The sequence below is a fragment of the Ictidomys tridecemlineatus genome, chromosome 14 (assembly GCF_052094955.1).
Source record: "Ictidomys tridecemlineatus isolate mIctTri1 chromosome 14, mIctTri1.hap1, whole genome shotgun sequence".
NCBI classification, from domain to species: domain Eukaryota; kingdom Metazoa; phylum Chordata; class Mammalia; order Rodentia; family Sciuridae; genus Ictidomys; species Ictidomys tridecemlineatus.
In genome coordinates, this window is record NC_135490.1 from 38,744,190 (window position 1) to 38,771,335 (window position 27,146).

At 42.6% G+C, this 27,146-nt stretch overlaps 2 protein-coding genes across 9 annotated transcripts in view; one reads left to right on the forward strand and one right to left on the reverse strand.

Moving 5' to 3' along the window:
- Mtus1 (microtubule associated scaffold protein 1) overlaps positions 1 to 14,607 on the forward strand; it is a 146,081-nt gene extending 131,474 nt beyond the window's left edge. For 7 of the 8 annotated variants that reach the window (XM_078031078.1, XM_005334304.5, XM_040267864.2 and 4 more), the window contains 7 exons: positions 3,887 to 4,101; positions 5,014 to 5,119; positions 6,140 to 6,213; positions 6,358 to 6,453; positions 8,815 to 8,931; positions 11,707 to 11,804; positions 12,310 to 14,607. In XM_078031078.1, the coding sequence (XP_077887204.1) occupies positions 3,887 to 4,101; positions 5,014 to 5,119; positions 6,140 to 6,213; positions 6,358 to 6,453; positions 8,815 to 8,931; positions 11,707 to 11,804; positions 12,310 to 12,523 (920 nt within the window). In that variant the 3' untranslated portion in view covers positions 12,524 to 14,607. The remainder of the gene's footprint in view (positions 1 to 3,886; positions 4,102 to 5,013; positions 5,120 to 6,139; positions 6,214 to 6,357; positions 6,454 to 8,814; positions 8,932 to 11,706; positions 11,805 to 12,309) is intronic. The other variant, XM_040267863.2, reaches the window with a different exon arrangement.
- The window catches only part of Pdgfrl (platelet derived growth factor receptor like), a 49,280-nt gene continuing 33,509 nt past the window's right edge, over positions 11,376 to 27,146 (reverse strand). The window contains exons 3-6 of the mRNA XM_005334303.5: positions 26,451 to 26,602; positions 21,200 to 21,493; positions 17,163 to 17,302; positions 11,376 to 15,761 (exon numbers count right to left, since the gene is read on the reverse strand). Of these exons, the coding sequence (XP_005334360.1) occupies positions 15,573 to 15,761; positions 17,163 to 17,302; positions 21,200 to 21,493; positions 26,451 to 26,602 (775 nt within the window). The 3' untranslated portion in view covers positions 11,376 to 15,572. The remainder of the gene's footprint in view (positions 15,762 to 17,162; positions 17,303 to 21,199; positions 21,494 to 26,450; positions 26,603 to 27,146) is intronic.

A 27,146-nucleotide genomic window follows, 5' to 3' on the forward strand; every position in this document is an offset into this window, starting at 1 on the left:
ATATGGAATGCGCACAGGAATCTTCAGAGAAAGGTTCCCATCCTTGTGGCCTTGTCCTGTCATTTTATTTATACATACTGTAGAGTAAGTTGGCGGAAGCTAATGTGTTATTTACTCATTTGACTAACATTTGATTTATTGAATCTTTGTTTTCTCCTTTGATAAATAATGGAATACCAGTGAACATGAAAGGTGTATTTTGATACTGGGGAATCAAAACCTCACACATACTAGACTTTACCACTGAGCTATAGCCCCAGCCTAAGATAGTCATTAACTTTTATGAAATTAAAAAAAATTAATTTCTAATATTTAATCCCAAAGGGCTACTTTTCTACTCTTCCATGGGATAGCCCCTGTAATCTGGCCTTGGTCTACTTTTGGATCTTCAGCATTTCTGCTTGTAAACTTTTTAGTCCCCAAGGTCACACTGTTTGGTCTTTTGCTGCTGCTCATGTTGGAGTATAATTTTTATTCTTGATACCAGAAATTTATTTATATCATGTGGATTAGTTTAAAAACCTATTGACCACATTGAAACCATAATAGATCACCTCTCACTCATCAGGATGGCTCCACATATTTTGGCAGAGATGTGGAGAAACCAGACTGTCATACAGCACAATGCAGCCACTATGGAAACCAGTGTGGTGGTCCCTCCAGTAATCAAAACTATGATCACCATATGATCCAGTAATTCAATTTCTGGATATGTACACACAGAAGAATTGAGAGCAGGTATTTGTATACACATTTTCACAGCAACATTATTCAACCAGCCAAATGGTAGAAGCAACCCAAGTGTCCATCAACAGGTAAATGTGTGAATTTGTGAGATAGATATATGAATGATAAAATATTATTTGGCCATAGAAAGGAAGGAAATCCTGACCATACTATACCATTGGTGACCTTGAGGGCGATATGGATAAGCTGGACAAGAACTGTGTGATTCCACTCATGGGAGGTTCCTGGAGCAATCACAGTCATGGAGAGTGAAAGTGAAATGGTGGTTGCCAGAGGCTGGGGCACGGTGGGAGGAGTTATCAATTGATATGTATTTTTAGTTTGGGGGGGGACAGGGAGAGAAAAGCTCTGGAGATGGATGGTGCAGTGTGAATGTACTTGATGCCATTGAATTGTACCAATAAATTTTATGTCTTGTCAATTTTACCACAATTTTTAAAAAACTATTTTAAAAATCTGACCAACCCTGGTTCCCCCCAGCTCCGACTGGATGGGAACTCACTTGGGTGCCACTCACTGGGACTCTAGGTGTAGCCCAATATTGCTGCTTCTTGTGTCTGTATTGTCTTAGACAAGGAGCCTCCTGGGACAGGCGCCATCCTGTTCCCCACCAGCTCCTGGCACAAGAGGCAGCTTGGGGAGGGCAGGAGGAGCACAGTCTCTGGCACAGATTGAATCAGAATCCAGGCTGCTTGCCCAGATCCAGCCCTCTGCCATTTACCAGCACTGTGCCTATGGGCAAAGCATTTACCCTCCCTGTGTTAGTTCCCTTATTTGTACATTTAGGAATCGGGTGCTCATAGGATCTCGGGGTTCAACAAGTATGGACCCCTGTTCTGTGTCAGTCACCAAGTTGCTTTTCTGTCTCGTCGAACGTTCCTTTCCCCTTGTGTGAGATAGCTCTCGAGCGCTTGGTCAAATACCTGAGATAACCAACTTAGAAAGAGAAAAGGTTACTTTGGCTCCCGGTTTTAGAGGTTTCAGTCCATGATGTGTTTGTTGGCTCTGTTACTTTGAGTGAGGCCATATGTCATGGCAGAGCAAAAACCATTTCGTGACTGGGGAATGAGAGAGGAAGACGCTGGGGTCCCACAGTTCCCTTCTAGAGCACACCCCAGTGACCTAATGACCTCCTGGTAAGTCCACACCTCCAAGAGGTTCCCCTACTTCTCAATAGCACCTAGCTAGGGACTAAGCTGGTACCTCATGGATCCTTGGGGACACTTAAAATCTAAACTATAGCACCTCTTCAGTAAATATTTATTTTTAAGGGTTCTCTTTGGTAGACATTATTCTTGGCCACTAGTTTAACATGACCTCCTTTACCTCTGAAAGAATTCTGATTTGGGACAAATGGCTTTGGTTAGTTTTACCACCACGTGGCAAATTCCTGGAGAAACAAGTCTATACCATTATAAGAAGTTGACCCAAGAACCAGCCAATTTCACATTCTTTAGGTAGAATAATGATTGATCTAAAATATCCTTTTCTTTGCCCTAAAACAGTTTTTTTCATAATTCCTAAAAGGTATTTTTTTTAACCAAAAGAAAGATAAAGATTAATTCAACAGATTTACCAGTGCAGTATTCAAAATACAAACCAGCTGCGCATGGTGGCACAGGTCTATAATCCCAGCGGCTCCTGAGGCTAAGGCAGGAGGATTGAGAGTTCAGTTGCAGCCTCATCAAAAGTAATGTGCTAAACAACTCAGTGAGACCTGTCTCTAAATAAAATACAAAATAGGTCTGGGGATGTAGCTCAGTGGTTGAGTGTCCCTGAGTTCAATCCCCAGTAACAACAACAACAACAACAGAAAACACTGAAAACATTGTGTTTATTCAGTGGTGAAGGAAGGCTGGGAAGTCTTGAAGTCAGGCTTCCTGAGACATTTGAGATCTTCTAGGATTTACTAGAGTGTGTAAATAGGTATCTCTGTGTTATACAATGTATTATATTGTGCAAAGTCCTCTTTTTAATAGTGATATGGAAAAGGGAAGATGTCTCACATTAAAATTGTGTTTATCATATTACTTTGCTTTTTAAAAATATGCTAACCTTTCAGTATATTTATTTGATATTAGAGCTTTTAAAAGGTAGTACTTTATTCCTAGGGTTTTTGTGATTTGTGTTTAGTATATTCTAATATTTTGTTTTTATACCTATATTTTTGAAATAGCAAATTACCATCAACTCAAATTCAGTACAAGTTAAAAGTCCATTTGTTTCTTTTGTGTGATTGCTGCTGCTCCTTCTGTGTCTTAGCTTCTAACCCTGGCTGGTCTGAGTGGAGTTACTTGTCATCAGAAATACTTTGGCCAGAGAAAGGCTGAGGGTGTGGCCAGTGACCTAGAGCATTTGCAGAGCATGCACAAGGCCCTGAGTTTCTTCCCCAGTATAGCATCACAAAACAAAATAAAGAAAAGCAATTCATACATACATTGGCCAATCTGGGCTCTTCTCTTTGTGACCATTGCCCAGACTGGTCATCACAGAAGAGAGTGATCTTTTCTTGGGAACCCAGCTCTTCTCATACCACTTGGTAGTCAGTCTTTTGGGGTGTCTTATGGTTGTTTGTTGTTGCTTCTTCCAGATATCATTCCCTTTTGTTCCTTTTTATAGTTCAGTTATATACTATTATGCTTGAAAATCTGTTTTTGTTAGCCAGCTTTCTGTTCTGTAATGAAAACGCTTGAAATAATCCAGTTATGAAGGAAAAAAGACTTATTTTGACTTAGTTTTGCAGGTTTCAGCCCGTGGTGGATTGGCCTCGTTGCTTTGGGCCTGTGGTGAGGCAGTGTAGCATGGTGGGAGGGGAGGGATTATGTGGCAGAGCAAACCATTTGCCTCGTGGCTGGGATACGAAGGAGGAGGAGGAAGGAGCCTGGGGTCCCGCCATCCACTTCAAGGCATGCCTCAGTGACCTAAGACCTCCCAATCACCACCGCCCAATAGCATCAAGGCTGGAGACCAAGCCTTCATGGGCCTTTGGGGACATTCAAGATGCAAACTAGCACTGGTCACCAGAGGAGTGAGATCTTACTGTGTACGCCTCTGGAGTCGCCATCAGGGTGTGTGAACACTGTGAATTTAGGACATTCAACAAATTCAGCGGCAACTTTCCCTTTCTCTTCCATCTCAGTTGCTGCTTCGACAACCTGTGAGAAATTAGAAAAAGCGAGGAATGAGTTACAAACGGCCTATGAAGGATTTGTCCAGAAGCTTAACCAGCAGCACCAGACGGACCAAGCAGAACTGGAGAATCGGCTGAAGGAGTTTTACACTGGAGAGTGTGAAAAGCTCCAGAACATTTACATTGAAGAAGCAGAGAAGTATAAAATCCAGCTGCAAGAGCAGGTCTGTGCCCTGCTGGAGGGAGTGTGCTGAGCTTCAATCTCTGTTCATCCCTCTCGAGGAGTTTCCCTTGGTCTTTTAGTTGAATAGGTTAAAAGAAATTGTCTTGATTGAATTTTTCTTATGATCAAAGCAATGTATATATGCTGAGTTAGAGAAGGGAAGAAAAAGAAACAAGGAAAAGATAAAATTTAAAATAGCCTTTCTTTTTTTTTTTTGGTCAGGGGTGGGATGCAGGTGATTGAACTCAGGGGCACTCAACCACTGAGCCACATCCCCAGCTCTGTCTTATCTAGAGACAGGGTCTCACTGAGTTGCTTAGCACCTTGCTTTTACTGAGGCTGACTTTGAACTTGTGATCCTCCTGCCTCAGCCTCCCAAGCTGCTGGGATTACAGGTTTGCACCATCATTCCCGGCTAAAACAGGCCTTTATCCAACTACCCAGATTTGGAAGCATACTGGTGTTGGTTCAAATTTTGTCCTCCTCCTCCTTCCTTCCACTCCCGTCCCCCCTCACCTCCTCTTCTCTAACCCATTTTTTCCCACTGACTAGAATATTGTAAACCTCTTTTCACTTAAGTTTTCATTTAGCAAGCATTTACACAGTGTGTACTGTACATGCCAGTCCTGTGCTAGGGGCTGAGGATGTGGTGGTTAGTGTGACAGGGCCACCTATTACTGTCATTGTGAAGCATCCTTTGGATGGACTCTGCCATTGCTACCAGAGGGCCCTGGGGACAGGAGTAGAGCAATAAATGCACATTGAGCCGTTCTTCACGTGGTCTTTCCTTGGCTTAGGCAGCCCTTAAGCTCTGGAGCCACTTTGTATGAAGTCACTGAATGTCGCTGCTTGTTTATTCAACATAGAACTTTTGGTTTTACCAGGAAACTGTTGTTTTGTTTGTTTCTTATAGTTTGACAACTTAAATGCCGCCCATGAAACCGCTAAGCTGGAAATTGAAGCTAACCACTCGGAGAAAGTGGAATTGCTAAAGAAGGCCTACGAAAACTCCCTTTCAGGCAAGGATGTTATTTGCTATTTAAAAATGAGATAATGGAAAAACATGACATTTCTTTGAGCAGAAATGATTCAGACTTTCCCCTCCAGAGAATGCCCTGTGGTATTCATCTTGGGGTGTTCTTGGTTTCTTTTTATATTGTTCATTGTTAATGGAGGCCCTTTCTCCCTAAGGATACAAATAAGCATTTGTTATAAATGCCAGTCTTTTAAGAAGCAGTATGAACTTTTAAAGATTTTAAAGGCCTTTTTGGTGTTGGTTGTTGTAGCTGGTTGCTATTTTATGCTCCTGGGAAGTTGAAGGCATCAGTTTTATATCATGCCACAGTAAAGGAGCCACAGTACCCGCCTTGCACACCAGCACTGCTGTGAAATGTAGGCGTCGCTCACTGGATCAAGAAAGAAGCCTTTGTTATTATCTCTCCTGTCACCACTGGAAAGATTGAGGTTGAAGGAAAAGAACAAGAAGCCCTTCTTTCAGAACTTGACAGTGTGGCTGGAGTCTTCACACCAGCCAGGGGCATCTTGGGGAGGAGCACACGTGGTGGGAATTGGCTGTGTGACTTTGAGCAAGGACTTTTCTCATCAGAAAAATAGAGCTGCATGAGGTCAGAGATAACGATAGGTGAAGGTGACTGGCTCACAGTAGACATTTAATAAACATTGTTTTTTCATCTTTGTGCTGGAAACAAGCTTAATCTTAGTAGGCTATTTTGTTGAGGAAGTGCACATTGAAAAGAACACAGGGGCTCCAGACCTAGAGTCCGCAGCCCTTGTTTTGAGACCCTGCCCTCTATTCTGTGCTTTCTAAATTCTCTTGGCTCTGTGGGTCTCAGTGCCCTACCCACCTCATAAAGCCATTCTGAGAACAGGTTGCTTAATTTATGTGAAGGCATCATGCAGATGTGAAGTAGCACCGTCATAACTTCATGACGAGCTCATACATCTGTATGCTTCAGCAGCTGTGGAGTGCAGCAATCACAGAATGTTACCGCCTTAAAAAAAAAAAATCTCATTTTCAGAAATCAAGAAGAGCCATGAAATGGAAAAGAAAATGCTTGAGGATTTACTTTCTGAGAAGCAGGAATCACTAGAGGTGGGTGAATCTCAATATCCTCCTCCAAACAAAAAGCCATCATTCTGGATGTCTGTGGTTTGGATATGTCCCTGTGTACCTTCGCTCTGTTTTCTGCCATCTGCTGATTAACTGACATCCTACATGTCATTGTTTGTCTTTTAGAAACAAATCAATGATCTGAAGAGTGAAAACGATGCTTTAAATGAAAAGCTGAAATCGGAAGAGCAAAAAAGAATAGCCAGGGAAAAGGCAAATTTGGTAAGTTGTGTGCTGTCTATCACTACTGAGTTTTTCTTCTGAAAAACTGAATCTGAGTTGCACAGTGTTCAGCAGCCAGAGAATTAATGGAAATTTGGAATCCCCTTGATGTCTTGCAGTTTTTTTTTTTAATGTAAAACAGCTTCTCTTTGTTTACCGATATCTCCTCTCTTTTTATATTCTAAAAGCTGACAGAAAGAAAGTTAATATTTTCAGGGTGGTCTGAGCAAATACCTACAGGAAACTATCAGGGTCAGGGTTTTATGTGAAAACCATCTTTTTTTAAAAAAAATGATTGTAACATGATTTATTACAAAGTTCCCCTTTTTAAATTTCCAGTTCATTTTCTAGGGTATTCATTATGCATCACTCACCACTGTCTAATTACAGAACATTTTTATCACTTCAAATAGTATCCCTGACCCATTAGCCATCACTCCCCATATCCCCCCAAACCTCCTGCACTAAGCAGCCAGGCAGCCTTTCATGTCTATGGATTTGCTGGTTGTGGACATTTGATCAGTAGCGTGTGGACTTTTGTGATTGACTTCTTCTCTTGGCACGACGTTCTTGGGTTTGTCCATGTGGGAGCACCTGCCAGTACTTAACTTCATTTCCCTTTATGAGTAAATGATGTTTCTTTGTATAAATAAACCATTACTTTTGAAACATGAATTTATCTTGAAAGCTCAGCTTTCTCTTACAGTGTGTATCCCTACTCCCCTGCCCTTTCCTTTATTTATTTTTAATTTAAAAAGCAGGGGGGTTTGTTTTGTTTTGTTTTTTCGGTCCTTGCTGTTCTTAGTACCACTGTTTCCATTACAAGTATTTGTGCTCTGGGATTGCAGAAGCAAAGCCTTGTGCCACTTAAAATCTGTTGCCAAGCCACCTGTAATCCTGGTCACTGGGGAGGCTGACGCAGGAGGAGGGCAAGCTCCTGGAGGCCAGCCTGGACAACTTAACGAGACTCCTATCTTTAAAACTAAAAAGGGTTGGGGATGTGCCAGAGTGGTAAAGAGCCCCTGGTTTAAATCCCCAGTACTACGGAGCTCGGAGGGAGATGAGATGGGATTTGTTATTTTCTGGGCAAAAAAGTTATATGTATAAAGATTGTATAATATAAAACTTAAGAGCTTAGAGTTGAAGATCCAGGTGTCAATTCCTGTTCAGATCCTTTCTGATTCTGATACCTTTCTGGACCTTTTCTGAGTGAGTCACTTGACTTGCTAAACATGTTTCCTCTTTCTGTGAAGTAAGGCTTTGGAAGCTGGGATTAAGTAATCCCTAAGACCTGTTCCCCAATTCTCCCAGGATTGGTCCAGAATGGGAATAATGCCCCATTGGGTAATTTTGATCATCCCAACTACTGAATCTTGAATCTTTAACAAAAAAGTCTTTTGTTAAAGATCTGATTAATAAATATTATGCTGTTAATTAATATCACAGATTTTGAATGGTTCAGTTGAATTTCTATCGATAAAGCAAGCAGTAGGGTATGGGGTGGTGTGGGGTCCATCCTGGTGGTTTGATCTCTGGATGTTTCCCTTAATGACTGTTTATTTTGGGAAGAATTTTATGTGCTATGTGCCAGGTAGTTGATGGGATGTCAGGATACAAAATGATAGTGTTATGGCCACCCTAGAAGTAGGGCCAAGCCAACACTATCAGAAGAAAAAATTCAAAGACTCAGGACATGATTACTATTTCTCCAGAGAGCCCTCTAAGTGAACTGCCTTTTATTCCTGATCTGGTACTGACTTTTCTTAGAACTGTTTTTCTCTTTTCTCCCTCTAAACACCACTAATAATGGACTTGTAGATTGCCTGATCTCTAGCCAGAGCTCCATTTGTATTATAAGCAATAGTCTTGTTTCCAGTAACTTTTTTTTTTTTTTTTTGGTATCCGGGATTGATCTCAGGGGCACTCAACCACCGAGTCACATTCCCAGCCCTATTTTGTATTTTATTTAGAGACGTGGTCTCATTGAGTTGCTTAGCACCTCACCATTGCTGAGGCTGGCTTTAAACTTGTGATCCTCCTGCCTCAGCCTCCCGAGCCACTGGGATTACAGGCATGTGCCACAGAGCCCAGCTCCAATAACATTTTTGATGCTACCAATATATTTTCTGCATGAAGTTACTAATAATTGAGTGAAATGTTTGTTTTCAATATTACAACTATCGTCCTTGAGATTAAATGATCTTAATTCTTCTTTTTCACCTCTTTCTCTAAAATTGCTCAAAGAAGGAGGAAATTGCTACTTGTTTTTCCAATGTCTAACATTAAAAGATTCTTTATATTAAAGAGACTCTATGACTGTATGAAACAAGTCAGAGCAATGTTGAACTGTATCTTTTCCAGAAGAACCCTCAGATCATGTATCTGGAGCAAGAACTAGAAAGCCTGAAAGCTGTGTTGGAGATCAAGAACGAGAAACTGCATCAACAGGACATAAAGTTAATGAAAATGGAGAAACTGGTAGGTCTTCTTTCAGGAGAGTAGATTGAAGATCTTACCAAATGTATTAATACCTGGGAAATAGGAATCAAACTCTTAGAACTATAGAGTTTGGTTCACCAATACTTAGATGTATTTGGACCTTATACAAAAGGTAATTTCATTTTCTTTTTCAAGTTTGATCAAGGCTGATTCATTGTTGCCTTCTAGAATATTTGTTTTTCAAGAAATATGTAAAGGAGCATTCAGTTCTTGGAAAAACTATAACCAAATGAATCAGACTCATGTTTCAGTGGTCTGTGAATCTTCACCTGTATAATAAAAGTTTTTGGATAACATAAAATGAATAACCACCAACTCTGGGTAGGTTTCTCAGGTCCAGAACAGTTGGGTATGTAAGTTAATTCCATTGGAATCACATAATATATCTAAACTCTTCATCTTTCTTCATGTAAATTAGAGTATGATAAAAGAATTGTGCTTTATAAGATCAATCCACTGGGACAAATAGAAAGCATTGTGAGAAATATGGATAGAATTTAGTTTGCAGCCTCTAGGACAAAGCCCAGCTGTCCGGTGCTCTGTGTTTGAGTGGCAGGCCAGTGTTCTCTTGACCTAGCCCTGAAACCCAGCTGCCACTATCCAGGACTCTAACCAAGTTGGCAGGTTTGGCCAGGCAGCTTCAGTGATCCGGGTTGTTGTTGTACTGTGCTCTCGAAGGAGCCAGCCTCCAAGCACTGCTTACCACCCCCACCCCCACCCCTGTTGTGGGTGACTCATTGTCAATTAAGTTCCTCATTCAAACCCAGAGTAGCCCTGGACAGTAGGAGCATGGAGGTCGCTCTTGGTCTGTTTGGCATTTGTTTGTTGGGAGTTTGGGGATTTGGCCAAGTTTGGTTTCATTTGGTTTTCTTTAGAGACTATTATTTGTCTTTTGAGGAAGGTAATGGCTAAGCCCCCACTTGGATATATGGACACTTGATATCATCAGGAAATCTTGGTTTTATTAAAGAAATGAAAGGAACTCATGATTGTTAATGGCCCAATCTAGTAGCTATACCAGTTCCTGCCAACAATCATCCTGTTAAACCAGATTGGACAGCAGGTAGTGATGAGAGATAATCCTGTTAATAATTTGTTGCCTCATATGCCGTTCATAGAACAGAACTTTTCAGAAATCATATGTAATGAAATCGACTCTGTTGTGAAAGTACCAGCACATTTCAGTTTTTGTTGACCCGTGGTGTTTCTGTCTCTCGCCACACCCAAGGGGCATCACAATAGATGGGTTGCTGCTGTGATGGGCACAGCCACCATCACCTTACTTATAGCAAGTTCCAGGTCTTCGAAGAAGTTGTCTAAGGAAAAAAGCAGTGGTGTGAAAACCAGCTCTGTCTGTAGTTAGATCTGTTGGCCAGGCATGGTGGCACAAGCCTATAGTCCCAGCAACTCGGGAACTGAGGCAGGAGGATCACAAGATTGGGGACAACTTAGTGAGACTCAGCGACTTAGACCCTATCTCAAAATACAAAAAGAACTAGGGATGTAACCCAATGGTAAAGCCTAATACCAAAAATAGATAAATACTTAGTTCTGTATCATTATCAGGACCAATTTCCTCTTCTATAAAAATGAAGGCTTAGATGAGAATATTTTAACATCAGTCCCCACTTAGTCTCTTAAACCCAGGTTTTCCCACCTCTAATTTTCATCTTGAATTCCTTCATAATTACTAAGTATTTTGAGGTCTCCTTTTTCTTTTATTCTGTAGTCACTTTCTGGAAAGTTATTTCACCTGAATGGATTGTGCTGAGCATTTCCTGGATATGAGGATGTTTTAGGAGCAACTGGGCACTGAGGATATAGCTCAGTGGTAGAGGGCTTGCTGGCATGCCCCGTGGCCCTGGGTTCTGCAAAACTAACAAAAAATGGCAACAAAGCTCCAAACCAGGCACTTGGATCAAAGTGGATTAGTCATAATACTGCAATGACAGAGGTTTGGATTAATTCTGACCAAACTGTGATGTTGCCTCTTAAGCAAGTAATGAAATCGTACCTTTGAAAAGTGAACTGGATGGAATCGGCTCTCCATTGTGTTAAGTGATTAAATGTCTTCGGGGATCTTATCTTTGAATCTCTCAGCTGATCAGTTTGTTCTTGAAGGTTTAGCCTTGGCAGACCAGCAAAACAAATGTGTCTTGATCCAAGAAGGAGTGTTACCCCTTCTCTTTGGTGCTGTGCTCCACTGCACTGTACCTTTGGCCATACAGAGGCAACTATGCCATGAGATGCATTTAAGGCCTTCTTAATGTCCAAGAACATGAAATGTTCTTTGACCAAGAACTATGAACTATGAACTATGAACTGTTGACCTAGGAGTTTTCATCAGATGTGAGAAATTTTTTATTTTTTATATTTTTGCAAAAATCGCCATAAGATATAATAACTTTGACAAACACTGGCCATTCAACTGCAGTATTTATTTTACCACCTTGAAAGGGAAAGACCCAGCAGGGAACAAGCTCTCAGGAGGAATTTGAAACAAAGTTTCAACTTGGATGTGTCCGTAGTGAAACATACCATTTTCAAAAATACATAATCTAGATGCTCTGTTTTGCTGTTGTAGATTGATTCTTTCTGCAGTGTCCCAGTGTCTAAATATTCCAATATGCTATTAAATTTCCCTAACTTAGTCTCCCCAAAGTGTGCTTGCATCAGGAATGTGCCTGAAAAAAATGAGGGGATTCTGTTTGTTTTTTATTACCTATAAATGTTGGAATTCTCGTTTTCACCAAGGTGGACAACAACACAGCCTTGGTTGACAAATTGAAGCGATTCCAGCAGGAGAATGAGGAATTAAAAGCTCGGATGGACAAGCACATGGCAATTTCAAGGTAAAAATGGAACGGCCCATTCTTTCCTAGCCCCTCCCATCCTTGATGGTAGCCTTACTGTCTTGGCTCATTCCCCCATGGACCTCCTGGTCACGTGACTGAAGCTGGGGGTTATGGAGGCACTGATCATCTGGGAAGTGGGATTGGAGGTGTCCATGCTGTTACCAGACCTGGGTGAACAGCCTTCTCCCAGAGCCCCCGCCTAACCACTCTGAATGTTTTTAGACAAAAACAAAATAACCCTGAACATCAGACAGTCAGAAAACATGTAAAATTCTCAGAAGTGTCATAGCCTACTATGAAGTTGCCCCCAAAATATAATTTTTTGGCTTCAGCTTATGCTTTCAATATTTGGATTTCTAAGCCAGCTTAATAACCTGTAGCCATGTGTAGAGTTCTGTTTTATTGGTGTAGCTTTCAGATTGTAAGTGGTAAGAAGTTTTTTCAAGCTGCTGCTGTTGTTAACTAAGACCCACACGGCTTCTGGCCCTTTTTTGTTTTTAAGGCAACTCTCCACTGAGCAGGCAGTGCTGCAGGAGTCGCTGGAGAAGGAGTCGAAAGTCAACAAGCGCCTCTCCATGGAGAATGAGGAGCTGCTGTGGAAGCTGCACAACGGGGACTTGTGTAGCCCCAAGAGATCCCCCACATCTTCAGCGATCCCTTTTCAGTCACCAAGGAATTCTGGCTCCTTCCCCAGCCCCAGCGTTTCACCCAGATGACGCTTTCTGAAAGCCAACAGACTCTCTGAAGGCACCTGGGCGCAGGTTTGCAGGACCGACCCCAATAGTGATTGTGGGAGCCAAAGCTACATTAGCTTATGTGGAATTACTGCAGAATAACTGGAAAGCACCTGCCACCAGAGTTGGCTAGTTACGAGACGGGGACTCTGGAGGAACACTTTGGACTGGTTGCAGAAGACTCCTCCAAAAAAGGATTTCGGGATCGACGTGGACATTGTTGCACAGAGCACTTAAGGAACGAGAGAATCTTGTTCATTGCCTTTTTCACTTAAGCATAAGGGGAAAAACTCTCAGGGGCCTGTTAAGATAAAGATTTATAACCTTTATAATGTTCTTCACCACAGACACCTTCTTGTGATTTTTTTATTTCGGTCTGACTGTGGGTAGGGGGTGTGAATGAAATGGATGTAACAGTGTCCTGTGTCTGGGGCAGCCTTCTTTGCTGCATATTAAAAGTCAAAAGCTTAATATAACTGGGTATGGACTAAGAAAATCATAGTGTACATGTTTCAACAAAAGCCATAAAAGAAAAAGCAATAGTTGCTTGAATTTTGATGATCTACCACCAACTCTGCTCAGCCCTGTAATGAGGTGGGGAGAGGGTGCGACAGGAAAAGCTTTGACTTGTCGATGTCTGTATATTCTCCCTATCATTTTTTGGAGTAGCACGTTGGCAGTTTTTCAATGTTCAGCCCTGTCAGTTGAAACTTAGCTTGATTTACCTGTAGATTTTTTACAGCCTCACACTATGCTATGATCCATTTTCTCAGGCTATGAGCAAATGTAGAACCCTAATTTTTCTAAAAAAAAAAAAAAAAATCTGTATAAAGAAAAAAGGGCAGTAGCAATGGATTGTTCTGCCTTATTTTTACCTTGATCTAAGTTCTCCTTACAGATTTAAGCTGTTGTCTTCTCTCCTATTATCCTCATCTCTCCCTTTGTCCTTTCTCCACCATCCAGAGTCACAAAAGCAAACCTTCTACCTCCTACCTGTTTTTCTCTGGGACAAGGATAGAGGAATATGCTTTTCCAGAGCCAGCTCTTCAAGGTGCTGAACCTATTTTCCAAATAAACCAAGGCCTGGATCTGAATTGACACGTTTTGGGAAACCTTTGAGAAAACAGAATGTCATTGGCTAGAACCAAGATAGTGTTCAGCAGTCTGTGAACATGGCACCTTGACTAAGCCAGTGATGCAGTGTTTGCTAGAACCAAACTGTCTGGGAATAATGCTCTCTTGGGGATACCCTTTAAGGACTCCTGCTGTCTTTGGGAAGGTAGCAGAATGGCCAGCCGATGAGTGGAAAATGTGGCTTTTACAACTCTCCAAGTTGTGTTTTTGAGTTTCTCTTCAAAAATTCACTTGTTACTTTCCCCACTTCTAGGACTTTGGGGAAGGTGGAAGGACAACTGTGGCTTTTTCCCTTCTCTGCATGTGTCAACATTGTGATGTCAGTATTTACTAATCTGCATTTGATGACTATGCAAATAACCCCTGTAGACTCAGGATACTAGAGGTGGATATTTGAGTCATCCCCTTACCTGTACACTACGTAGCAAATTGATATTCATGATGCATGTTATTTTCATTAGTGATTGTGTTGGAAGTTTTTAACCTGCAATAGTTTGTTATGTATGTAATCATCCATGTTTGCTTCAGATGAACGGGAACGCAGGTTCACTGCCACCTCCTGGAATCTCTGCTCATGCTTCCAAGTTGTTCTCAATGACATTAGCCAAAATTGGGTTTGCCATTCACCCCTTATGCATGGTTAATCTTGTGCTATTTTCTGCTGTCCTCCATACCATTTAGGTGTCTGGGAAATAAATCATATAGCAATTAGTTTACAGAGGATGGGAGACAACAGGAGAGAAGATAGGAAAAAAGAAATAGAGAACTTTTAAGATTTTTTTTTCCAAACCAAATGTTTCATGTAGGATGCAAAATGTTGGCACATCTTAAAAATATGGATGTGTAAACAACTGTGGTTGTGCTGTTTGTAGTGTTGGAAAGTGTATTTTACTTTGATCAAATAAATAATGCTGGAATATTCACTGTAAGAATTGCAGCCTCTGCCCTACTTTGCTCTTCAAAGCATTACCCATGCGTAGCCCCTCTCAGCTCAGTAGTTCAGGTCATATCTCCTATTCCAACAAGAATTTCCAAGGCAACCACAGAATTCGTTGTGAGCTGAAATTTGGCTCACAGAGCTAGAGTTAGGGCTAAGCTTTTCTAAATTCAAAGATGTGTGTTGAGAAATATTTTGGCTTGTTTTAAGAATTTCTGCTGTGTAACATAAAATTGGAACAGCTATGGTCTAAATATTTTCAGAGATGGGTCTAGACAATCATATCTTCCTTAATCATGGTGTCTACATTAGGTTAAAAGTTAAACTTTTAAAAATGCCTGCTCTGGTTCTTATCAAATAGACTAGAATTAGTGATTTTGAGCACAGCAGTTTTTTTTAATAGGCTTTTTTTTTAATGCCTTCATCAGTAAGTTGTATTAGCTTTAAAGTTACTGAGAAAAAGTGCCATGTCTGAATATTTCAATCTTGAGTGGCCACTTGTGGGTAAGTAGTCAAACTATAAGCACATTTTGAAATGGTAGTGTGGCTGTTATATCAAAGAATACTGGGTATTGACCTGAATATTGCTGCCAAAGTAATTCTGGGTGTACTTCAAGCCCACTTAGAAAAATGGGCTAAATGCTTGTTTTTTAAAAACTTGCTCATTTAATAGAAATGATTATATAAACTCATTGACATATGCTTGTTTAGTATAAAAACTAGAAACACATGGATGTAGGTAAGCAATCAAAATACATGCTTTCTGTTAGAAAAGTTAACACTTCTATTAATAGATGGATGACTTCCTTGTAGTTTGAATGTCTGAGTCTGACTAACAGGCAGGGGTTGGGGCTTGGCACTTGATGTCAGCCTCTGGCAAAGCACTAATAAAAAGAACCCCAAAGCCAACTGTGTAGACAAATGGGCTTTCCATCAGTCCATTAGACTTCACTTTCCAAGTCAGGAAAACTCAACAGTGGTAGCTACTGTAGTCTGTCCTCGGAGATTCTGAGCAGTGCAAATGTAATATCCTGCGTCAATGGTCTCAAAGTCTTCAACTGTGATGATGCTCTGGGAGATTCTTGTGGTGTGTCCGCGTCCCCTGTGGATCAGCCTCCAAGTGTCTTGGATCGCCACAGGCCTTTCATCCTGTTTAAAGACATCCACACAGATTGAAGCAGGGCAGCAGGCTGCTCTAAAACAGCTCCTGTGCATCCAACATCACTGAGTTTCCTTTCAAAGTGCAAAGCACATGCTTAGAAAAGACTATTTGGTATGCAGAGCTCGGAGACTCAGAGCTTTTGCACTGTATAATCATTTAAGGCTGCATTTTTTTTTTCCCCCAGCAGAACTGAATTTTAGGATACTGTTTGATGATTTCTTGCTGCCCTGAGTAAGTTTCTACTTAGTATAAAAATGTCTTTTTTTGGAACTCCAAGTGGAACTAGTATTAAGCATAAAAACGTGAACAGAATTTCCTACTGATCCCGTCTTCACATTCCCCACCTTCAGCCCCTCAGGTGGTTCTTATTTATAAACTTAAAAGTCGGACACCCAGGCACTCTTCAGCAAATGAAGAACTCCCAAGCACTGACACACAGGAGAGGGAGAAGCACAGCCAGGCAAAGGTGACTTCAAACCCCAGGGAGAAGAGGTTTGTACTGAGGATGGATAAAGTGATGCTGTGGATAATGTGACCCCTCTTTCTAGAAGGAGATGGTCACTTCTGAAATATCTTGGCCCACTTTGGTGGTAAGAACATAGTGTTTCTGAATTCATTTGATAAAGGTAATATATTACTAAGTTAAGAGTTTTTCTGCTCACAAAATATCACTTAGCAATGAAGGGAAAAAAAGCCCTCTATTAAAAATCATTAATGCCTTCCAAGTGTGGCAACACTTGCTTAAAAACAAGCATCAAGTACCAGGATGCTAGAAAATACTATTCTCCGGAGGTATTTATTTTCCACCCATCACAGCCTTAGTCCAGAAGTATACTGGCTACTGAGTATGACTTAAGAGGCCAAATTTCCTCTGGCAACAAAGGGATTATTCCATGTTGGTAGTGGAGCTATTTATTTTTGCAAGCAGAGCATGCACAAAGCCTAAATATGCCTATAATTGCTTTTATGGAAAGTCTATTTTTAAATGGTGTCTGGCCTCACAGCACCTTTTGGACAGGGCCATGTTTATATGCCCAGTTGGTGGATATCTGCTCAGAGCTCCTCGCCCCAGAGCACAGAGTGTAAGTGAACCTTGTGAAGAGCCTCTGGCATACCTACAGGAGGAGACTGAAGATAGAGGGAGTTTCCTCCTTTCCCTTTTGTCTCTTCTTAATTAAGGTAATGAAGAAAAACTGCATACAAAGAGGGCACATTGAGTGACTTACCTAATGGAACCAATCCCTTTCATTGTCCTTAAAAAATTCATTTTGGAAATATGCTGAAGTAATTTAGAGGAAAACAGGCTTTGGTCCCTACCATTGTCCCCTAGGTTTCTGGCAGTTCTTAAAACCATGAGTTAAAAGGGCTGGCTGAGATGTGGCGCTTACCTTCTGCCCTGGGAAGATCCACCTGAACTCCACCTCGACGTCAGGCTCCCCTAGGACAGTGCAGAGCACACTGATGTCGTCCCCGCCTTTCACTTTGTTTGAGGAGGCCAGGATGGTTGTGGATGGAGGGCCGCTGGGAACTGGAAGTAAGCAGGTGACAGTGTGAGGGGAGATCCATGATCCTTTGGAGAGAGTATGATATTTCTGCCTTCCTCGTGGCTTCCCAACCAGCACCGAGGCTAGCCCTCCACGTTGGGTCGCCTTTGGCACTGCCTGTGCCTTTCTACCTTGGTGGCCCAGAATAGGGTAGTCATCTGGAACTCTAGGGTCACAGGAAGGGAATAAAAGATGAATAGGAGGAAGGTACTTGTGGAAAAAGCAAGTAGAACAGGATGAAGGTAGTCTGGACAACAGCACCGAAAGGAATGGAGGTGAACAGACAGGTGAGTGGCTGTCAATTCTCAGGAAAAAAAAAAAAAATGGAGAAAATCTGAATATCTGGTTGAGAATGGTATTTCCAGGAAAGTCACAGAGCTATCTGTTTGCAGTGCCTTTACTTCATACCATTTTGAAAACACACATCTTTATTATGGTCACTTCTTAACTAGTAATTTTGATGGCAGCCTTAGGTATGTGCTAGGAGCTGGGACCACAGGAACAAATGAGAAAGGTATGGACTCGGGGCCTGCATGGCAGGGGAGGGGCAGCCACTAAGCAAGTCATTGTATGGTTTGTTCAAAATTTCAACTGTATTGAGAGCTGCAGAAGAGAAGCCCAACGTTCTCTGCAAGTTCAGAATTGTCTGAGAGCCAGGAAAAGCTTCCATGAGGAAGCAATGTCTGAACTAAAAAAACATCTCAGGGTGAGCTTGAAAGACAAGGATGGGAGACGGGGAGGCATCGACAGGCCAGGAATGCCCAGGTGCAAAGCCCATGAGGTGAGATGAAGGCCTCCCCCAGCAGAGGAAGGCAAGAGCATGCTGCAGAGAGGGAGGAGAGAAGCCAGACCAGGCTGGTGAGGAGGGCGGAGGCAGAGGTGAGTCATGAGGAAGCTATCAACTGTGGTTCTAAGAGATGTGGTTTTGTTGGAATTATAATCAACATCTGTGTGGGAAATGCACTGGCGAAAGAAAGGGCAGACATAGAGCTCAATTAGATACCTTAGGTCTTGGAAGAGGTAATGATAGTGCAGGTCTTTTTTTTTTGCAGTGAGGGTGGATAGAAACAGTACCTTTTAAAAGTCAATCTAAAGGACTAGGAGGAGAAAGAGATTGGGTTTGGCTCCCAGCTGTGGTCCTGCATTGGATGAATGTGGTGCCATCACTGAGGCAGAGAACACGGGAGAACTGGGTCCAGGGAGGATGATGCCAAGTTCAGAAACGAGGACAGAGGGGCCATGGGGCATCTAATTGCAGATGAGTGCAGACCCTAGTTGGACACATGAGCTTGCTGCTCACAGCTCTGGGCCACACATAATCATTTAGGTGCTTTAGTGAATAGATATGAAGGGGAGCCATGGACATAGACAGGTTTGCCCAGGAAGAGTTCTAGGGGAGAGAAGGAAGGATGCCTGGCACTAACAAAGCAGAGTGAAGAAGTGGAGCCAAAGAAGGGGGGGGGGTTATGTAGGAGAGGTGGAATCTGGTAGGATAAGGACAGACACTGTCTTCTGAGCTTAATGGCATGGGAGTCCCTAAGGACTTTGGCCAGGGCTGTTCTGGTTGAGTGCAGGGGAAAGAGCCAATAGAGTGGATCAAAGAGTGTGTGAAGGAGGAAAGGAAACAGAAGGGGAATAGAGAGAGCTCTCTCAGGGAGCCTGGCTCTGATGGAGAAAGAGTCTTAGCCATGGGCTGCGGGTGGTCAAAGGGAGTTGTGAGAGTTATTTGGTGACATTATTAGAAGCCTGCTGAATAAGTCCCGCGGCTGAGCACAGGAGGCCTCAAGGAACCCAAATTCGAATTTCAGAAAGCAGCTAGCTCGGGGCCATTCGTCTCTTCAGAGAATGGAGAAGCTCCATGCAGTGAAAGGAACCCTGCACCTCACACACCCCACTCGCCCCATCAGCACAAGAGTTCTCAGAGAGAGAAAAGTCATCTTGAAGGGACTATAATGCATGGAAAACCATCGGCTTGCCCCAGTTGCAAGGGGCTGGGAGGGCGTGTTCTCTCCAGGAAGTCATTGGAGGGTACGAGACTCAAACACTTGTCAGGGAAAGGAAGCAGTATGTCCTTCTGCAATAGATCTACTCACTGGCCTGCCTTGTTCCATCCGCCCAGGGCAGAGGGGCCCTGGAAAAGGCAAGAGGGTGAGGGCTGCCAGGAGAAGAAAGGGACTGGATGCAAGTTTCTGGCTGCCACATGCTCCATAGTCCAGGGATCAGAGGAACAGAGATTCCAGGGCTATCGTCTTTCTGGGAACACACTGCAACTAAATGCAAAGAAATGCATGCTAACAGAGGGGACCTGCAGCCAAGGGATCAGCAGGAGAATGAGACCACACCTGAAATGGGACTTTTGGCACCCAGGGACAGGCTTGGGATGAGTCCCTTATCATACATAAGTGTTAAAGCCACAGCCTGTCCCCATTGGGTTCATAAATGAGAAGCCGGTCAACATTTACTACCCACCACCTCTGGGCTCCAGACTCTCTCCTTCTCCCAGGCTAGCACCAAAGTGGGAAGGGGACCAAGCGAAGATCAACTACTCCCTCTCCAAGCAGCTAGGCTTGCTAAAGGGGAGAACAGGAGCTGGTTTTGGTGTAAATATGGAGTTAAAATATTAAATGAACACTCTTAAAAACTAGACTAAGGCTGACTTACTAACCCAAAGTGTCTGTTGGATGAGAAATTTGACTTAGCTAACACCAATGGATCTCACTACACTTAGAAAGGGAGTCTCAACACAGCAGAATTGATGGAAGTTACTATGGAAAAAGGCATTTCATGTATGATGCACTGAGTCGAAACTCCCCCCTCAAAATGTCACACTTCCAAAAAGAAAAAAAAAAACCATTTTTAATGGAGAGATTTGATCTTGTTTCAATTCTGTCAGGACGAAGGACTGAGGCCAGCTGGAAGCAAATGAAGTGGGCAGAATTGTGAGGACTTCAGGTTTGCAGTACCCATTTGAAGAGACTGGAGAAATGCAGAGACTGCCAGGCAGCAAAGACTGGAGACCCAGAGTTCATAGCAACACCTGCTGTCCACCTGTGGGATTTTCCCATCAGCCTTCAGCTCTCTGGGTCTGGGCAGGTAGAAAAGGCACACTTTTCCACCCTCAGCTAGAAGATGTGTTTCCTGGACCCGTGAGAGGAGAGTACACAGTGTAAGGAGTTCAAGGTGGCAGTAGAGTATTGCAGAGAAAGCCCTGGGATCCAAGCCAGCTGGGGTGGGGAGGATGGGATGATTCTGGGGGTAGTAGAGAGGGGAGGGTCCCTGCAGAAGGAGTGGCTGGGTCAACCTGGGAAGGTATGAGCCTGTGGTTGGAGTTTAGGTTTGGACTCTGATATGGAGACCAGTTGTGCCTGTTGACATAATAATGAACAGGCCAGTGGGTTCCAAGTGGACATTGACGTAATCTTTAAAATTCAATGGCAAACAGCAACAGGAAGAGATGAGAAAGATGGTGGAACCTCGTGGAGGTTCCTGCTCTGCAGAGGAGAAGAGGTTCCTAACAGGTTGAGAGAATGACGGTCAGGATGTGGGAATGGGCACAAGAGGGGTGTCATCCTCGAGGTGGGGAGTAGATGGTGCTCCTGGGAGACAGCAGATTTTAGTTAAAGAAGCCTAGAGGATGTTCTAAGGGGAGGCTGGAGATAGAGCAGACTTGCTGGTCAAATGCACAGGCAGTACCGGAGCCAAAGAATTTGGTTGGATCAGAGGGCAAGGATGTAGAACATTCCAGAAGTGGTGTTGTAATGAAGGCACCTAGGACAGCACTTTGTGCTTCCTTATTTCCACCCATAAGAGGGAACTGCAGTACCTATAATGGAGCATCCAGAAATGACTAAAATCTAGGCCTTATGGGGGAGCAGACTTACCCTCTACGTAGAGCAGTTGGTACTTGATGGAGATCTGAGACTTGCCCCCGGCCTCCGCCTTGCAGTAGACCACCCCCTGGTGGTCAGAATGAGGTTGCAGGTACACAAAGCCTCTCTTCATGTCATAAACGATGTCCGTTCCATTGGCTGGGATTTCCTTGGCGGGGAACTCCCTGTGGAGAGTGACTTTGGCTGACAGCACAGTCACTCGACAAGGAACCACCGCCTGTCTGTCTGGGTTCAGGTAGACGACATCAAAGTAACTGGGAGAAGGTACGAAGAGCTCTCCTTTCTCTGCAAAGGGGAATACACAGGCTCATTGACCAGGCGAAAGAGCACCTTAGGGATCCTCACACTCAGGCACAAAGACGAGAGGGGGGCGATCACTCAGAACACTGGGTCCTTATGTGTAGAAACGGATGGATCCTCTGTGCTTTTCACTTTTTGGAGGAAAAGTACTTCCTACCATAGTTTAGATGGTGAATGTCCCCAAAGGGGTGGCGCTATTGGAAAGTGGCCAAACACTTAGGAAGTAGGGCCTAGTGGGAGGTCTTTAGATCCCTGGGGCCCTGTACTCAAAGGGAATTGTGGGAGCCTAGTCTCTTCCCGTCTTGCTTCCTGGCCATGAGCGGTTTTGCTCTCCAGTAGACTTTCTCTGGGACATCTGGCAACAGGCCCAAAGATTTGGGCCAATCTTTCATGGACTAGAACCTCCAAAAGTATGAACCAAAATAAACCTTTCCTCTCTATAAGTTAATTATCTCAGATGTTTTGTTCTAATGGTGGAAAGCTAACATATCTCCTCAAAAGAAATGGTCCAACCCTATGTGTCTGTAATCCCAGTGACTCAGGAGGCTGAGGCAGGAAGATTGCTAGTTCAAAGTGAGCCTCAGCAACTTAGCGAGGCCCTAGCAACTCAGTGAGATCCTATCTTTAAATAATAATAATAATAAAAAAGGCTAGGGATGTGGCTCAGTGGTTGAGCACCCCTGAGTTCAATCCCCAGTACCATGGATCAGCACACTAAGAAAGCAGGGAAGAAGACTATTTTCCTTAAGAGAAGTTTGAGAAGTTTTATACTTTGGAACAATCTGCTGCTGCTTCTGTGTGGAGAAATTAGCCCCAGAGCCCACAGTCAGTAACTGTCCATCATCAGCATTTCTTAGCATATCAGAGTCCCTCTGGGAGGCCCAGCATAGTGACAGAACTGGTGTCTTGACCCTGTCTTCACTCTCAGCTCAGAGGACCTACTCCCTGCCAAGGTTAGTGCGTGGGAATGGGGTGGGGATGCAGGAGGAACCTGCTAATCCCAGGTCTGGCCTCTGCTGGGTCTTCACTAGGCTGAGACCTTCAGCCAACCTCTTGAACTCCCCCTTTTCCTTCTGAAGTGAACTGCATTCTCCAGGCTCTTTAAGCCAAAGATGGTGGCATTTTTATCTTATAGAAATGGGAGAAATGAGGACTGGCTTAGCCATACTGTCCCCAGGACAGCTAAGGGACTCTGAGTTGGGCTTTTGTTTCGTTTTATTGAGGGTGTGTATGTTGCTTGATTCATTTGGCACAACACATTAAATCCTTTGTTTTCTGGATCATTCTGTGAAAAAATATTATAAGGATTTCTAAAAGAAATCTTCAGGCTAATCTCACCACAACACTTGCTGTGTTGTTTCCTGGGTTCTTACAGTGTTCCTGAAACAAGTACCCATTCTCGGTTTTCTCTTCTATGAGCTTCTGTGTCAACACTGTATAATGTTTTAAGTTGGGCCACAGGATTCCTGGAAGCAACATCAAGAGTCTTCAAGGGCCAAGCGTTCTGTGGTTTGGAGTACCAAGAGGTCTTTCCTCCTATCTCTAAGGTTATAGCTTCAAGAGTCTCCACCATTGCAAGGCTATATACCAACCAGACCAGACAGTTTGTGCTATTTTATGATAAACCAGCTTTTCTTTCTTTTTTGGCCTTGGTTGTATCACTTAATCTATCTGTGCTTCAACAACCCTTTGTAAAAAGAAGACCCTGGAGTCAATACTATTAAAGACATCCTAGCTGGGCATGATGGCACATGCCTGTAACCCCAGGGCCTCAGGCTGAGGCAGGATGATATCAAATTCAATTTAATGAGATCCAGTCTCAAAATAAAATAAAAAAGGCTTGGGCGGTATAACTCAGTGGTGGAAGACTTCTGGGTTCAATCCCCAGTACCACGATTTTTTTTTTTAATATTAAAGACATGTTGTTAGCAATAATACCAGGATTATATAATGGTAAGATTGTAGAGGCAACATTTTTTTAAAGGGTTTTTAGAGTATGAGCAAAGCCTATGGAATGAGGGAACAATCCAATTTTCAGAAAACAAAAACTGTCTTATTTCTCATACTATAATAGGTGCTTTGAAATAAGTGACCCTACCAGTTGTTTTAAAATATATTTGCAGGGCTCAGGATATAGCTCAGAGGTAAGGAACTTGTCAGCATGCACAAGGCCTTGCGTTTGATGAGCAGCACCACATACACACATAAACAGAAAAACAATTGTGTTGAAGTTCCTTTAAAAAATTACAGAATATATATATATATTATATATCCCATGCACATGTGTTTGCATCTGCTTGTATAACATTATTTTGGAAAACTAAACATGTGGGATTTTTATATTTCTGAAAAATTAATAGTCTAGAAACTAAAATCCAAATTACAGCCAACTCAGTATTTAGTACAGTACTTATTAATGTGGTTTTTCCTACATATGAAAATTATTGCCCAAGTCTTTCACTACAGGGAAGACCTCCTGCTGGTAATGTTCTCCTCCTTGATTTGTCTGGGCGGTGGCTACGTCTGCCTGTTCCTTGGGGACAACTTATTGAGCTGTATACTTAGGATTTGAATGTTTTTCTTTATGTACGTTATACTTCTATAAAAAGTGGGAGAGAGAAGAAAACCCTTTTGAGAGCCTCCTGGACAAAGACCAAAGAGGAAATATATGTGGCAGTTGCTTCATCAAACACTGCACAAATTAACAGTCAGCCCCCAGAAGGACGCTTCAAAATATTTTCAAACAAACTTTAGGAAAACACAAACATAATGAACAGCAGACGTTTCTCTGTACCGGTAGCTGAGAAGCATATGCTCTGACAGAGCCAGCGGCAGGAACCTCAGCTTCTGGAATGGCCCATTTTGGTTTTTTCAAACACAGCCATGCTTGAAAAGACAAACTGCCAAACCCTATTCTGAAAATCCAACAGGACTCTTAGCTTAGTGTTAAGGAATTTAAAAATTATACAACACGTTTGATAACATCCTGTTTTGACCCAGGTTTCTTGAAATCAATGGTCTGGTCCTCCTTTGGTTCACAAAAAGACTTCAGTGAAGATCTAAAAAATTCAAAGAGAGGGGCTGGGGCTATGGCTCAGTGGTAGAGCACTTGCCTAGCACATGTGAGGCACTGGGTTCAATCCTCAGCACCACATAAAAATAAATAAATAAATAATAAAGGTATTATGTCCATCTACTACTAAAACTATTTTTTTAAAAAAAATTCAAAGAGAGCCCATAAACCTAGTAGGACATTCTATTCAAGTGAAACCTTCAGTTCAATACCTGGAGCAATACTTTGGAAAATATGACAAGCAGAGCTAATCTCAACCAAGAGTCTTCATTCTGCTGTTTGAAAGATGGTGCCCTCCTTGTCTGGAATAGGCTCTTACTTATCTTCATTGGTTACCTTTTCCACTGTTGCTTTGTAGTGTGGAATAATACAAAGGACACATGGGCAATTTTATGTAGTAGACCAAAATGAAGACCCAAAGGTATTGCCTGTGTACAAATGTTAGCAATTCTCCTGGAAATGCAAGTTACGCTAGCTAGTGTCTATCAGTCCATCTACCATCTTGCCCTTGTTCTTTAAAGAGTCCAAGCAGTAATCACATGGGTCCTATGTCAGAAGAACAAGCTTTGACTCCTCACTCAGCCATTAAAAGTCACAAAACAATGGACAAGTCACTTGCCTTTTTGAATCTCAGCATTAGCATTATTTCTGAAACAATTAAAAATTAGATTTTATTCATTTCCTAGGGATGTCATGGAAATGAATTGTAATATACCCTCCTGCTAATGTTACTGCTTGTCAGAAAGGACAAGCTATTTGGGAAGAAAGGGGAAAACCCATGAAATGTTACTAAAGCATTAATTAAGGGCCAAAGCATAAGGTCATTTGGGTCCTAGGCATAAGTCACTCTAGGTCTGAAAGACAGATGAACTGAGTACGATGTAGACAAATCTCATGAAAATCCCTTATTGGACACCAAGAAAAGATTCTGGCTTTATCTGAACACCAGTACCAGGATGTGGAATGTGTAAGATTCTTGACCTCTGAACCTTGTTGGAGGATTTCATCTCCCCCACCAACTTCAGAGCTTAGAGAACTCTTAGGAGGAAGAGGGGATCACTGTGCAACACCCGTCTGTCAAAGTGCAAGCTTCAACTTGCACACCATATTTGGCACAGTATCTGCATGCTTTCAGTCACCCTGCTTAGGTTCAGGGACAGGGACTAGAGCCACAAGGGCCACACCCATTGAGAATCCTGCCCCTGAAACATTAGCTCATGTACTCATAAGAACAAATGTGAGGAGGTCTTTAGCAAAGCATCCTGTGACTGTGGGGGTCACAGAGGGAGTCCTCATAGGTTCTGAGGTTAGGGTGATAAAGTCAAAGCAGTGCTATCCAACTGAACTTTCTGTGGTGACAGAAATGTTCCCTGTCTATGCCTTCTTTCCAGTACCATAGCCACCAGCTACATGACACAGATGAGCACTGGAATGTGACAAGTGTGACCGAGAAAACGAGTTCTAAATTTTACTGGGTTTTAATTAGTACTATCAATTACATTTAAGTGGACACATGTGCAGAGTGGGTACCATATTGGACATTGCAGGTAGTTCTGGAATCAGACAGTTCTATGTTCATATCCTGGTACCACCACTTCCTTGCTGTGTGATCTTGAGGATTTATTTAATCTCTCTAGACCTCCACTTGCCCACCTAAACATTTTAAAAATGGAAATGATATTTTTACTTACCCTGAAGGGTTGTTGTCAGGACTTACTTGAAGTAATTGATATAAAGCCTTTAACCCAGAATCTAAACAGGGAGGGCTCTTACTGGCATTATTGGCTCTTTAGTATGCAATGGAAACCCCTAGTTCTGGGCCAAAAGCAGAAGTTTGAAGAGTTCCATTAAATGTACTAAACATGTTACCTGTAAACAAGATGTAGGTGGAGCCTGTTTTGGTCTCATCCCTCCTGCAGATGTAGCCATTGCAGAGCTGCCCCCAGCAGCTGAATTCACCTGTGTCAGCCGCCGTGGAGTTGACCAGGGTCAGCTGGCCGTAGCGCTCATGCTGCTTCACACTATGAGTACAAGAGAGACAGGGACCCAGGCAGGTCAGAGCCAGGCCAGGGGCCTTCCGATACCACTCTTCTGCTCTATTGCTCTCTGATTTAAACACCCAGTGACTTCAGGCACTCTCAGATGGCACCAAGCAATCAGAGCGTGTTTGGAGGGAAATGGGGCGTCGGGGAAGCAGAGAGAAAAGCCTTTCCTAAAAGGAAATAATAAATGACAATTGTGTTTTCCAAGGAGAGGAAATTCTCTTTGGCCTCAGAACTGGGGTTTTCTTAAGCAAGCTGATGGGTCTGTTAGCAGCGTGACCTCAGAAGCTGAGCCAAAAAGCCTCAGGCTGGTGTTTTGCTTTTAGCCATGGTTTCTAATGAGTTCTTTTAAAAAAAGCAAACAACATGAATGAAAGCACAAGAGCACTATCCAAAATACAAAATCCTCTTCATTAATAAGGGTAAGTCTCTATAGTAGAATGAATCGGACATAATTTTCCTATGTTAGTATATGAATATACCACCAGTGAAACGCCACATCATGTACAACCACAAGAATAGG